The 14,889-nt window shown below is 44.6% G+C and overlaps 1 protein-coding gene across 2 annotated transcripts in view; it reads left to right on the forward strand.

Annotated features, from left to right (window-relative positions):
* Positions 1-14,889, forward strand: part of CNTNAP2 (contactin associated protein 2) — a 2,169,461-nt gene that overhangs the window by 1,118,441 nt on the left and 1,036,131 nt on the right. For both annotated transcript variants that reach the window (XM_078663547.1, XM_078663548.1), the window contains one exon: positions 10,249-10,398. In XM_078663547.1, the coding sequence (XP_078519673.1) occupies positions 10,249-10,398 (150 nt within the window). The remainder of the gene's footprint in view (positions 1-10,248; positions 10,399-14,889) is intronic.

A 14,889-nucleotide genomic window follows, 5' to 3' on the forward strand; every position in this document is an offset into this window, starting at 1 on the left:
GTGGATAGCACCCTTTCTTTTGAAGCCCATTCTAAATCTGTAGCAGGTACATGCTTTAGATTGCTACGGGGCTTGAAGCCTATTCTAGGATTATTTGATTCTCACACCCGCCAGATGATTGTTCAATCCACTGCATTGGCTAGGTTAGACTACTGCAATGCGCTGCACATTGGCTCTAACAAGACAGTGATCAGAAGGTTTCAGCTCACCCAGAATGCCGCAGCCCACACCCTCTTTGCTCTTCCCAAGCGCCACACTGTTTATGGCCTCCTTCGTCAGCTACACTGGTTACCCATGGAGAAAAGAATCAATTTCAAAGCTCTTTGCTTCACTCACATGATTCTCTAAGGCTTCTGTCCTGCGATTCTGAGCTATCCGTTCCTTGCATAAGCACATACCTGCGCACCCTATGCTTAACAGACCTTCATCTGGCCCGCATGCCCCAGGTACCCAGAGCTAGATCTGGAGGGCACTCATTCCAGGCATTGGCACCTGCTCTCTGCAACTCTCTGCCTCTTTCCACCCGCAGCATTTCCAACCACCAGCTTTTCTCTGATTTTTAGTTCCTCTTGCGTACTGCTCACTGTGCTGTTTCATTGCGCTGGGACAACCATGCGCTCTGTAAATATTATAACATGAATATTATAACATGTAGTAACCAGTTTGTGTGTTTGCAATCAGGTGGGGCGGAAGCCTCTTACATTGGGAGCCTCTGTCCCTATGTGTAGCAATATCAAACCTGCCTAACTCTAGGATATCCTGTGATAAAATACCTCCCCACCTTGCCAACCTTTTGGGCATGGTTAATGGCTTCACAATTGACAGGTCTAGTGAAAAAACTTCTGCTGTAATTAGTAGTAGCAATATGGGCATGATGGAGGAGCCTGACTGTGAGAGACCAATAATTCATTCAACTGCTACAAGGGAAGTTGGGGAAGTTGCCTGAAGATTAGTGAAGGATATAAGTTTATAACATGGCATGTTAGCTGGTGGATGGGGATCTAGACATATGAACAGTAGTAGCGTAGGGCATCCATTTAGCCCCATGCTCAATACCAGCTGACATTTAGTCAGGTCTGTGGGGAGTGGGCAGGGTGACATATTGGCAGGATGTGGGTTCATAAGTTTTCCAATTCACAGAGGGATCTTACTACTACTTCTTTCCACTCTAAGATAAACATACCCAATATTAAATGATCTACAAACTTTGAATCTGCAGATTCTCTGATAATAACGTAATGCACTGGGTTCATCCGGGACTGCAAATCTGTCATTAGGGATGATATTATCTGTACTTAAAATATATCCATAGATCCAAATTTGATCTAGGTAAACTTACCTTAGCAAATAGAAGGCTGGCTGATGGATTAGAGGCCCTTGATGCAAGAACCTGCCCCCCAACAATTAGTCTACACCATTCAAATATTAAGGGATCACCTGACATATATACTTAAACCACGTGTCCCACTTTCATCCTGATCCTAGCTCAGCTCTGGGTTCTTTGAATTGACTAAACAATTAAGGTATCTGTTATACCTGCTGCTCAGCCAGTGTAACTAAGGTGTGGAATGTTGGTGTATGGTGATGCTGTGGAATGTTGGCTGAGTGAGAGATTAAGTTGGAGAACGGACTGAGCAGCAGGTAGGCTGCTCCTGGTGGGGCTCTTGATCTTAACATCTGTCTTAATAAGCATCGTACATAATCTACCATACTGGAAGCTCTTTCAGTTACCAGATAGGAATCAGGTAACAGGCATTTTTTACAATTAATATGATGAAGCTTCCTAATAATGAAAGGACAACAAGCCAGCCTGAACAGTGGCATGGTTCTTTGATAGGCTCAATTCAAAGGAACACATCAAAAAGCAGAGCAGCAGTGTAATCATCTCTGCTGCTTCTGCAGCTTGTAATCAAGACCTCCTATAAATACATCTTGACAGTTCAGGCTAATCAGACAAGAAATGGCCCAGCCCACCCAGATACTCACTGATGCAGCATTTTCAAGAAAAAATACCGAAAGGACAGGAATCACTTCTAGCATAGCAGAGATAAGAGCAGTCATATGGGTCCTGTTATTGTATTATTTCAGTAATAACAGTTATATATGTATATTCCTTATTTTCAAAACTAGTGTTTATTAGAAAACAGTTATTTTTGTTCGGATTACATCACACATGTTTATTAGACTATTGCTCTATTCAATCAATCAATCAATCAATCAATCAGCATTTGTAAAATGCAGCACTGTCGCCCCTAGGGGTGTCTGGGCGCTCTGTCTCTTTCGGAGAGCAAGAGAGTCTCTTTCTGAAGTCTGCCAGCAATGGGCTGTGCGGAACAGGAGGAGAAGGTGTTCTGGTTATTGGCAGCGATGTAGGCGAAGGAACAGCCACTGTTGCAGCTGCAATGGATGCAGGGGTGTGCACGCTAGAGAGTGAGGAGGAGCGCATGTGTCTGGAGGGTTGATGGAAGTTATGTTGATGGTTGTTGTAGGTCACTCCTAGGGCATGGAGGGTTTTGTAGGTGTGCATGTGGATCTTGCACAGACATCTCTTCTGGATAGGGAGCCAGTAGAGGTCTCTCAGGTGGGGGACGATGTGGGCTCCTCTGGTGAGGTCCAATATGTGTCTGGCCGCAGCATTCTGTTTGATCTGGAGTCTTCTGAGGAACTGGGTGGAGATGCCGGCATATAAAGCGTTGCTGTAGTCGAGGTGGCTGGTGATGAGGGCCCGAGTGACGGTCTTTCTTGTGTTGGTTGGGATCTGTCTGAAGATTCTACGGAGCATGTGAAGTGTGTGGAAGCAGGAGGAGGCGACTGTGTTGACTTGTCATTTCATGGTCAGTTGGATTATACAGAGGTTGCATGCATGGTCAGTCGATTTGGGTGAAGGTCCTAGTTCTGCAGGCCACCAGCTGTGGTCCTATGCAGAGGTTTTCTGCCTGAAAATCAGTATTTCAGTTTTGTCAGATTTGAGTTGGAGGCAGTTGTCTCACATCCATTTGGCTACTCAGTGTATGGCATAGCAGAAATTGGTTTTGGCGTTGGAGGGGTCCTCTTGAGTGAGACTATGAGTTGAGTATGTTCTGCATAGAAGATTTTGTTGTGTGTCCTTGGGATCTGACGACGTATGCCATGGGGATCATGTAGATGTTGAACAGGGTGGGGCTAAAGGATAATCCTTGCAGTACACCACATATAATGTCTTTGGGTGTGGAGGTTAAGGGTGGCAGTCAGATTCTCTGTGAACATCCTGTAAGGAAGGAGCTGATCCACTTCAGGGTGTCTTGCTGTATACCTATGTTGTAGAGTCTGTTGATGAGCCTGTTGTTAGAGATGGTGCTGAATACGGCAGAGAGGTCAAGGTGGATCAATACCACAGATTCTCTTTAGTCGAGGAGTGTTCTGATGTCGTCTGTGGCAGCAATCAGCGTGGTCTCAGTGCTGTGGTTGTCAAGGATAAATAAACAACAACAAGGGGCCCCAAATTTAGTCAGCAGGGACCTCGGGGAACATACTTTGTACATGCAACAATGGTCCCATGCATACAAGCGATATGTGAAGAATAAATATAGACAGAATCAATCTTTATTGCGAGTGACATGTCCAGCCGGACAGTGGTCTTCAAAGTTTACTCAATATACAGGTCATTAAAACACAAGGAGTACCTTCCACAGTTCATCCAGTGTGGTACACAAGCCTGTGCCCAGCACTAACAGAACGGGTACAAAGGGTGAATATAGAGAGCGAAGAAGGGCTTTTTAAGGCAAAAGGACGTTTTCTGTCATACATACAGTTGTACAGAATTTGTAAACATAGCACCATTACATCACATAGTAATCACGTTTAGTATTTAGGTGCTAAATAGGTCGACGGCGTTTCGGAACCCCTAGTAAATCACGGGGACCATCATCAGGACATTTCAATGAAAGCCTTAACAATAATTAGCCTCTAATTGCCTAGAAAGGGAAAGAAGGAAATATATACATTTAGATACATAGACTGCAAAAAATTTTACAAAAGCAAGTAACTTGTAGTGACAAGTGAGGCACTAAACTCCAGGACTTGGTGGAATTCAGAACAAGTGCAGTAACGTGGTGGCGCAATTGAGCATGCTGACATCAAGTGCCCAGTTTATAGACCGTAAAGTTACATGCACAACCAGTTGTGACTCACGGCACTGAAATCCCGGTCGGGTGGATACAAAACAGGTGCAAAAAACGAGGTGGCACGAACGGGCATGCTAGTTTCTAGAATCGCCAGGAGATAATTACATCAGCGTTATAGGAAGACCTTAGGCGATAAGGTCCGGGTGTTGGTCGTGACACATGCACGGTCGTGGGTTCTACAAGGGCCCGTGGTACGTGGTGGTATAAACAGGTCGGGTCTGCACTAGGCGTGGATTCAAATAAGTGAGCGGATAAGCGATGAGGGCAATACACATTAAGGAGCCTACGAGCAGCTCGGAGCCGAGTCAATGGCGAGTGCCGGATGGGTCCAGCTTACCAATAAATCCCAATCGGAACCGGCAGTTAGGAAAGTAGGGATGATTAACCGGCAGTTTGGAGGAAGCCGCTCTAAACGGGGAAAAAACACAGTTAGGGGCGTGAGTGAGGAGGAATTAGAGAATTATACCGCACTGGAGAGAGAGGGCTCTTGTCCTTACCACAGTCGAGCGAGCAAGTCCGCGGAACGTAATGGTATCCGTCGGAGCCTAGGGAACCTAAAGGAAACCCAAAGCATCAGGGAATTGGCTGGATGCATAAAAACGGGGTCAGGAAGTGAGACAAGTACAGGGGAAGTGAGCTTACCGGGTGAGTCGGTCGGCGTGTGTGCTCCTTGGCATGCTCGAAGTGGAGAGTGAGTGCTGAATATACAGAGTGCTGATTGGACGGGGAACATGTGACGATCAAGAACATAAAAATAAAAGGTGGACAATGCTCGGCGGCCATCTTGGGAGAGTGTTTATGGTCGAAGTGGAATGCCAAGGTGGAGTGCATGTGACAAGTTAAAAGGCACATAATACCATACAGTACAGCTGAGAATTACAGTGAGTAACAGAACTGATTCAGGGCCCAAACTAAATTAGAGCAGTCCATTCATCCTGCAGATTAAGTCCCGAATTCAGACTATCAGTTTTCAGAATCCATTTGAGCTCTTCTCGGTTCAATAAACGAGTAAGGTCACCACCCCTGGGTGGAACGATGACCTGAGTAATCACGGTCCAGCGAATGTCATTTTCCGTGTGTCCCTTGTCCATAAAATGTTCAACCAGTGGGGCATTAGGTGTTTTACAGCGGACACGGCTCCGGTGCTGGGAAATCCTCAGCTTGATTTTTTGCTTCGTTTGGCCCACATATATCAAGTTGCAAGGACAAAAAATTGCATAAATGATGTTGCAACTATTGCAATTGGTGAACGTTTTTAAAACATTTCTTACATCTTTACATACAAATTCCTTACCATCTAATGAATAATCGCATACAACACAGGTACCACATTTAGAATGGCCACGGAGGGGTGGTAGTTGCCAATGATCATGGAGTGTGATGTTTTTTACTGATGGCAATGCAGCCCTTGCTAGCTGATCTTTAAGATTTTTATTCTTCTTAAATGCAAAGAGGGGAGTATCCCAATTCAGTGGGCCTGAGTTCAGTATGTGCCAGTTCTTCTTTATACACTGCTTGACATGATTTGAGATGGGTGAGAATGTGGTTACACATACCAATTTGTCAGAAGGTTGTTTTGGTTTTGGCTCGAGGAGTGTTTCACGGGGGCAGTACCAGGCTCTTTTCATAGAGTTTTTTATTAGACGCCTTGGATAGCCTCTCGCTCTGAGTTTCTCAAAAAGAGTATTTGCCTCACAGAAGTAATCCTCCTTTTTGAAGCAATTTCTCCTAAGTCTGAGGAATTGTGAATATGGCAAGCTATCCCTCAGGGCCCTGATGTGACAGCTGTTATAGCTCAGCAGGGTATTTCTTTCCGTAGGTTTACGGAATAATGAGGTATATAAAGTACCGTCTTGATGTTGAATATTTAGGTCTAGAAACAAAATATTCTGCCTATTGTGGGTTAGGGTAAATGTAAGGCCATTGCAATTATTGTTAAGCCAATGCAGGAGTCCATGGAGCTCATCTATTGAGCCACCCCAGATAAAAGTATCGTCTATGTATCGCTTCCAGGCATGCAACCCCTGGTGGAATGGGTGCTGGGGGACAAGATGGTATTGGTCTCTAGCCAGTCCATGAAGAGGATCGCCAGAGTTGGGGCAAAAATAGCGCCCATAGACGTACCCCGCACCTGCTGATAGTATTGCGAATCATACATGAAAAAGTTCTGGGTGAGGCAAATCTCTAAAAGTTGTACAATGAACAGGGTAGGGACCCTGTGGGGGCTGGGCCGGGTGTTAAGTATGCTTTCCATAACAAGTAGGGAGTCTCTCTGGGGTATGTTAGTATAGAGAGACTCCACGTCAAGTGTACATAGAGTCTCATTACCAGGATCGTAGGGATGGTTTTCGATGAGATTAATCATATGCATGCTGTCTCTGATGTAGCATTGAGTTACTGGCACAAAGTCCTTAAGAAAATAATTGACGTAGTAGCCCAGTGGTTCCAACACTGACCCACAGACGGACACTATATTCGCTCTCTATATTCATCCTTTGTACCCGTTCTGTTAGTGCTGGGCACAGGCTTGTGTACCACACTGGATGAACTGTGGAAGGTACTCCTTGTGTTTTAATGACCTGTATATTGAGTAAACTTTGAAAACCACTGTCCGGCTGGACATGTCACTCGCAATATAGATTGATTCTGTCTATATTTATTTTTCACATATCGCTTGTTTGCATGGGACCATTGTTGCGTGGTTGTCAAGGAATCCTGATTTTGAGGCATTTAGTAGGTGTTTTTTCCAGGAATTTGGTGAGCTGCTGGTTGATGGCTTTCGTGAGTACTTTGGCTGGGTAGGGGAGCAGGGAGTTTAGATGATAATTTTTTGATCGCAGAAGTCAGGGGAGGCTTTCTTTAGGAAAGGTCTGACGTCTTCTTGTTTCCACCTATCCAGGAAGGTTGCTGTAGAGATGGAGGTGTTGAGGATGCTGGAGAGTTACATGCTTATAGGGTTCATTGCAAGGTTATAGAGGTGGTGGGGGTAAGTGTTGGTGGGTGCCCCGGAGTGGATGGAAGACATGACGGCTGAGACAGTCAGGGCAGTGAGCAGATACTAGGTGGTAATGGTTTGGCTGAAGTTTGCTGGTTGGTTGAGGTCGTTGGGGTTGAGTGGGTTGGATGTTGAAATTGTAGATGTTGGTGATCTTGCTCTGGAAGTAGTCTGAGAGGGTGTTACGAAGTTCTTGGGAATGGTGGATGTTGTTCTCCATGACTGTCAGGTTGGAGAATTCTGCGACTGTTTTGAAGAGTTCCTTTATGTGATTGGCAATGGCTACTTTCTAGGCTTCTTTGATATTCTAGTGACAGTTGCTGAGTGCTGTTTTGTGAACTGCTCTGTCAGCTGGGTTCTTGATGGTGTGCCATTGTTTGCCCAGTTGGTGGCAGATGTGCTTGGCAGTCCTGAGTTCTGAAGTGTACCACCTGGCATCCGGTTGGATTTTGTAGGTTTTAGTGGGGCAACTCTGTTGACGCTGTCAGTGAACCAAGTGGCAAAGTTCTGGATGGCGTGGTTGAGGTCTGTTGAGGCCTTTGGTTGGGAGGTGGTGAGGGTCTGTGACCACTGAATTTTGGTGACCTTGCTCTAGCTGTGGTCGGAGGAAATCTGATGCTTGGTGATGGTGTGCTGGGTGTCAGTGATGGTGAAGTGTAGGATGATGTGGTCTGTCTAGGTGAGTTCTGTGGTGTGGCTGAATTGATTCTATCACTGGAGGTGTAAAGTGGGTTGAGAGTGTTCCTGCTTTGTGCGTGGGTTCGGTGACCAGTTGGGTGAGACCAATGTTGTTCCGGTTCTCCATGAGGGTGATGGAGTTGGCATCAGAGTCATCGATGTAGAAGTTGAGTTCGTTGAGTAGGACGTAGTGGTGAGAGTCGATTGCTAGGGGGCGATAAGGATGGGGATGATGTCACAGACTGTTGCTCGGGGTTCCAGAGATCTGTAGGCGAGGGTGCCTGTAATCATGGTCTTCTCGTCGGTTTGTAGTAGGAAGCTGAGGTGTTCCATGAGAGACGTGGGGTCGTCATAGGTGCTGGTGCATCTGATGGTTTCCTTGAAGATGATGGTGATGCACCCGCATTGTTTGTTGGCACGGTCTCTGCATATAATTTTGTAGCCTTCGGGAGTAGCAGTGTTGATGTCCGGGTTCAAGGAGGGGTTGAGCCACATTTCGGTGATGAAGGTAACATCCGTGAACAGGGTAATGATGGTGTCCCAGGTTTCCATGCCATGTGCAGAAAGAACGGAGGTTGAGCAGGATGCAATGGAGCGATTGCGGAGTGTTCTTGGTCTTGTGGGCAGGAGTGGTGCAGGATCTTTTGTAGGTTGTGTCACAGTGTCGGCAGGTGAAGGGTCCTTTGGGGGATTATGGGGAGTAGGAGAGGCAGCTGTTGTTTCAGCATCCAGGGTCCAGGTCCAAGTGTTCCATGGCGGTGTACTACCAGGTGGTTTGTCTAGGGCTCTTGGCGCTGGGCATTGTCCAACTGGCAGTGCATTGGCACTGTGCCCGCTGTAGGTTTTGCAACGGTCTCCATTAGTCAGCCTGTCTGGTGGTCCAAGTGGTTTTAGGTGTCAGGCAAGGACCTGGAATGGGCAGTGCCGCAACTGGGACGGCAAGGCAGCTCAAGGACAGGGACATTAGGCAGTCCAGGGGCATGCACAGCAAGCAGGAAAGGGGAAGGGACAGCAAGCAGCGAGGGACAGCAGGCAGCACAGGGACAGCAGGCAGTTCAGGGGCAAGGACAGCAGGCAGCGCAGGGGGAGTGACAGCAGGCAGCACTGGGAAAGCAGGTAGCGCAGGGTCAGGGACAGCAGACAGCACTGGGAAAGCAGGTAGCGCAAGGTCAGGGACAGCACGCAGTGCAGGGACAACAGGCAGCACAGTGGCAGGGATAGCAGGCAGCACAATTCCAGGGACAGCAGGCAGTGCAAGGGCACGGATAGCAGGTAGCACAGGGGCAGAGACAGCAGGCGGGGAGGGACAGCAGGCAGCACAGGGTGAGGGCAGCAGGCAGCCCAGGGGCGGGCATGGCATGAGCGCAGTACCTTAAGCTGGGGGTCAGATAAAGAAGGCTGGCCCAGCCAAGCCTCCACTGGGCTCCATGGGGTGGAGGACGGGCTGCCTTTGGCCAAAGACCTGCTGGCGCTGCCTCTGGGGCTGCTGGGAAATATTGTGTAGTCAAGTCTGGTGGTGGGAGGGGTCGGATGCGCTCTCTGGCTTGGTGTAGCAGGCAGGCAAGTAGCAACAGGAGGAGAGAATACCTCCCGGAGGGAAGGGCGGAAGGCCAGCTATTGGCTGTAAGAAGATTGAAATAATATTGTCGGATAAAAACTTTTTGGAAGATAAGAAACATGCAACTAGAACTATTAATATGGCAATAAAAAATCAAAAAAACAAAAGTACTTATGGATTGCTCCTATCTTTACCATTTCTGAAGGCGCTTCCATTCCATTTGAAAATTGTGCTATAAATAAATAATGGTGTTTCACATATGATGACAATTAACGAGTATAATCTACATTGTTAATTCTGCTAGTTGTTTGGTCAAGATAATGGGTGTGATGAGGTTGGGGCTTCTGGGTTATGGTTATGAGAGTAACTGGTAGGTGTGGTGAATCTGTAGGTGAGTGTGAGAGTGGATATTGAGTGGAGTGTGCTTGAACTCAAGAGCTTGTGGGAGATTTACCTGAGGTGCGCATGTAAGAAAGATTATTGACAAAATATAGTGAGCAAAATATTGAGAACTAAAGTAACATAAAGGTAAGTACATATAAGTGAGTATAGATTTCCTATTCTTAACTACACTTCCCTGAAGGTACATATATCGTCAAGTTAGTTATAGTTAGAGTTAAGTATAGTATGACTTATCTTCATCTACTTGACTTTAAAATATTTTAGGTAGTCGATATTTCGTCCGTGAACACGAGAAGTGACTAGAAAAACGAAAACAAAAGTTTTAACAGTAATTTACCGAACTACTAGGTGACCAAACTGAGAATGTTTTTGAAGGCTTGAGAAAACTATGTAGAAAAACTGTCAATGTGACTTACGCAGTTTATAAGCTTTTGATTCATTCATTATTTTAGGATCTGGTCTCAATGATGGCCAATGGCATGAAGTGCGATTTGAGGCTAAAGAAAATTTGGCTGTTCTTACAATTGATGGAGATGAAGCATCAGCAGTTCAAATAAATAGCCCACTTCAAGTTAAAACTGGGAAGAAATATTTATTTGGAGGTAAGGAAGTTCTACACAGGCATGTTTGTCCCTTGCAAAGAGCCCATTTTGTCTTTTCTTATCTGTCCTCTAAATTGCTTTAACAGAAATGTCTGCATGTTTTTGTTGCCAATAATGTAAGACCAATATTTTGTATTTGACACTTGTGTTTCAGCATGAGCTTTAATAGGAGTCCCCAGAAATGTAGGTTACCAAAGCTGGTGTTGTAGGAAGGTGTGTGGGATTATTGACACTGCCCTTATAGGTTATTAATGCCATGGTTGCCCAATGATCACACTTTATTTGGAATACACGAGTTAGAGCTTGGCCCGGAATCTCTTAAAGAAGTATAAATCTATGGTATACAACGTTTACAACGCAACTTTTACAACGCACTACCATTACAACAAAATTTTTACAACGCAACATCCATTACAACGCATACATTTACAACGCAGTCATTACAACGCATGACCGTACAACGCACACCACTACAACGCATACCATTACAACGCAGTCATTACAACGCATACCATTACAACGCAAAACTTACCATCCAATACTTACCCTACTGTTGCACCCCCTGCAGTTAGAATAGTAATTTTAACCCCTACACTATCCAATATTTTCCCTACTGTTGCACCCCCTGGAGTTAGAATAGTAATTTTAACCCCTACACTATCCAACACTTACCTTATTTGCAATGTAATGTAATGTGTTGTAATGGTATGCGTTGTAAATGTAGTATGCGTTGTAGTGGAATGCGTTGTAAAGGTATTTTTTAAGAATTCGTTGTAATGGTATGCGTTGTAAAAGTGTGCGTTGTAATGGATGTTGCGTTGTAAAAAATGCTTTGTAAAGGTATGCGTTGTAAAAGTGTGCATTGTAACGTCATACATCCGAATACATGCATCGTAGACTTATACATTTATGAATTGTGTAGATGTACATATTTTTGGGTGATTCACAAAACCAAATACTAGAATGCACAGTAACCTACCAAAACTGTAGATTTCCATGAGTGTAATTCTCCACGTGTACATTTCCAAGGAGGGATGCAAAAACACATTTTATCTTCAATATTTTTCTTTTCATGAGTAAAAAGATTTTCCCCCGTGAAGAAACCTGTTATTCTAAACCTAATATTGAGATGTACCATTCTCTTCCTCACTCTAGAAAATAACTTGCTGCTTTTTGCAGGACTAATTACCTTTATTTTTAGGAATACCCTGCCTTTTGTAATTAAAAATGCATTTGATTAATGTGAGTGTTTGTGAAGCGTCACATGCTATAGAAAGTAGTAAAATAGGGGGAAGGAAAGAATAGCAATAATGGTGATAAAAGCAATCAGAAAGTAGAACAGCTGAAGTTGGAAACCTTAGTAAGAGTCTGCCTCCTTCTCCATGTGTGCTGATGAGCAATGCCCACGATCCACAAAGTCTTGTCAAATGGTTAGCAGTAGTAATGGAGATGATGGCCAAGGTGGATGAAACCAAGATCAATCCAAGAACTACACATAATATATGGAACACTTCTGAATGTAGGGTTTAAGTCTAAGCAAAGGCCTGGTGTTCAGGATCCTTCTGATTTTGAGGAAGACAATTTTGCGGCTTAGCCGCGGTGCAGTCGCATAAAACTGTCATGGACCCTAGGGAAGTAAATGACTGCTGTTTCAATTGTGAAATACAGAAATAATCAGGGTTAAGTTGGCCCGCCAGGCCTATATGCAATGGTGCCACTGCACCTGCTGCACCAGTGGACGCAATATGAAAGCCTTGCATGTGTTCAGTTCCTCCACCAATTTACTTGCCTCTTGTGTGTCATGTTGAGTAGATCGTGGTTTGCTGACCTTAGAATTTTAGATGATTCATAAGACGAGAGCAGGTCTGAAAGCTGTGATCAACCTTATGGAGCTGCATGCTTTGATAATGTAGAGAGTTTTGTGTTGTGATCTTTAATTTATTAGAAGCCAGTGGAGAGACCTGAGCTGTGGCATGATGGGGTCCTTTGTAGTCTTGGAAGCGAGTGAATATCCAGCCCGTGGTTCGATATTTATTGCATTGTACAATCTGCAAGCCTGGCAATGTATCTTCCTCCATCGACTAACAGGGCATGACCAATAAATCTACAATCCGTAATTAACTATTCAAGTGAGATATTGCTTTTCACTTACAAATATGCAAGCTTGACAGTTTTGGTTCTCAAAGAAGTATCCCATGACACAAGGGTGTACATGCGATCATGCTTATAGTGATCTGTGAATGCTCTGTTTAGTGTTGCCTTTCAAAAACGTGACTATATATGTACCTTGTACTGATACTGGCAACCAGACTTTCAAAAAATATAGTCAAAGCTATCATTAAATCCCAGTGGTCCCTGGTATTATTGTATTTTAGATGTATTTCAATTTGAAATACGTTTGTGTATCTTTTTACACTTAGGAATAATATTGTAGATTTAACTTGCTGGTTTGTTTGCTTTGAAATTTTTATTTTTTCTGTTCCTTTAGACATCCCAGTGTGGAACAGAACCTCTTACCTCCTCCTTCACGCCCACGCCAGATCTCCTGCTTTCTCTTCTGTTTCCTCCTCTTCCTACTATGTTGGTTTGTTTTGATTCTCCTATATGGCATGTTGTGCAAAGAGTGTCGTTCTGTCTTAGTTTCTCCTCACTAGTCCTCTTCATCGGTCCCTGATGCGCTTCTCTATCTCTCCAGGTTCTACCTGCAGTGGTTCCAATGCTCTCTTCCTCACTTGCTGCTTCTTTGTTTTTTGCAACCCTTCTTATTAAACCCTTCTTATTAATTGGCAATGCTCAGAAATGAAGACATAGTAAATCTGAAAATCAAATACTAATATTGGTATATAATCGAGGACTATCACAGTAGTAACAATAAGGGAGGTAATGTAAACTATAAGGGGTGTGACGAGGCAAGAGGGACTGGAGGTATCCTTGAGAATCGTAAAAGACACTGATGGTTCAATAACAGTGTTAATAAAAGCCTCCAGTTCTGAATAGCTTGACCTCCAGTCTGTATGTAAGGTCAAGCAGTCTCTGCCAGGGTATATAGTAGAGCACATGGTACTTGAGCGCATCTACAATGGTTTGTGTGGGTCAAAAGCCGCCCTTAAACAATATAAAAGAGGACCAGTACGAGTCATTAAGGACTCTGAAGAGGAAAACTTGAGTTTAGACTCTCTTAGAACCCTGTCTTGGGTTTCAGGGTAACAGGGACCAGTTGTCCTGGGCTCCTCCATGCTAATCTAGTCTGACAGTGTAAATTGGAGCCAAGTAGGGTGATTGTGGAATAGAGGCCAGATACAAGTGCACAGTATAACCCAGAGACTGTTCTTGCTGTAGCGCCCTGAGGGTAAAGTTTTACATCATCAGAGAATCAGGACCACCACATTCAAACTCAGATTAGTGGCTCAGCAGTGCCTCCAGAGATCGGTGCCATGTAAATGTAATTCCTCAGTAAGATACCCAGAGGATTTGAATGCATGAATGCACCACTGTGGTCCAGTTAGGCCACAGTGAGACTACCACTGTGTCCAGTGCCATTGGAGATTCTTCTTCTAGCAAAGTTCCAGTATTTGTTGTCCTTTCCTTGGCAGAAGCAGCAACTGCAGGCCAGCCCCAAACAGCACACACCAATGGGGCTGCACTCCTACTCACAGCTCTCCAGCTCCTCTCCTTGGCAAAGGTTCCTCTTGAGTCCAGAAGTGATCTAAAGTTCTGGGGTTTAAGGTCCACTACTTATAACCCATTTTGTCTTTGTTCTTCTTTGTACAAGGGTCTCTGAGCCCAGTCAAAATAATTTCTGCCCACACTGGTGCAGTATGGCCAGAAGGGGAGCAGACAGCATTGTACAAGGGAGACAGGCCCTATTCTGGTGAAAGGGAAACTCCTCCCACTACTTTAAATGCAGCCAAGGTCTATTTAGCTCAGCTCTGAGTCACCCAGTAAGGAACAGGCACACCTCAACCCCCCAGTGGCTGTATACAGTCAATGCATATCCCCAACCCCTGTCACACAAAAACCAGTCAATCCACAAACAGGCAGAGGCATTTAGAATGTTTAAACAAGAATATGACTACTTTCTAAAAGTGGTATCTTCAAACACACAATTTAAAAACCATCTTTACAATATGATGTGTTGTTAAATTCTAATTTCAGTGAGCCTAAACTTCATTTTTCTCTCTGATCTCAATGGAAAGTTATACTTGTAAGATGTCACAAAGTATCTCCCATGTCAGCCTATGGGGCAGATAGCCGTTCAATAGTGAACAATGAAATACACTGTATTTCACAATCAGGACATGTCACACACACCAGCACAAGTCCTACCTTTCACATACACTGCACCTTACCCATGGGGTACCTTGGGCCTTCCTGAGGGGTGCTTTAAATATAAGAAAAGGGAAGGTTAGGGCCTGGCAAATGGGTGTACTTGCCAGGTCGACATGGCGTTTAAAACTGTACGCAGACACTACAGTGGCAGGTCTGAGACAC

Source organism: Lissotriton helveticus, chromosome 10, assembly GCF_964261635.1.
Source record: "Lissotriton helveticus chromosome 10, aLisHel1.1, whole genome shotgun sequence".
Classification (NCBI taxonomy): Eukaryota; Metazoa; Chordata; class Amphibia; order Caudata; family Salamandridae; genus Lissotriton; species Lissotriton helveticus.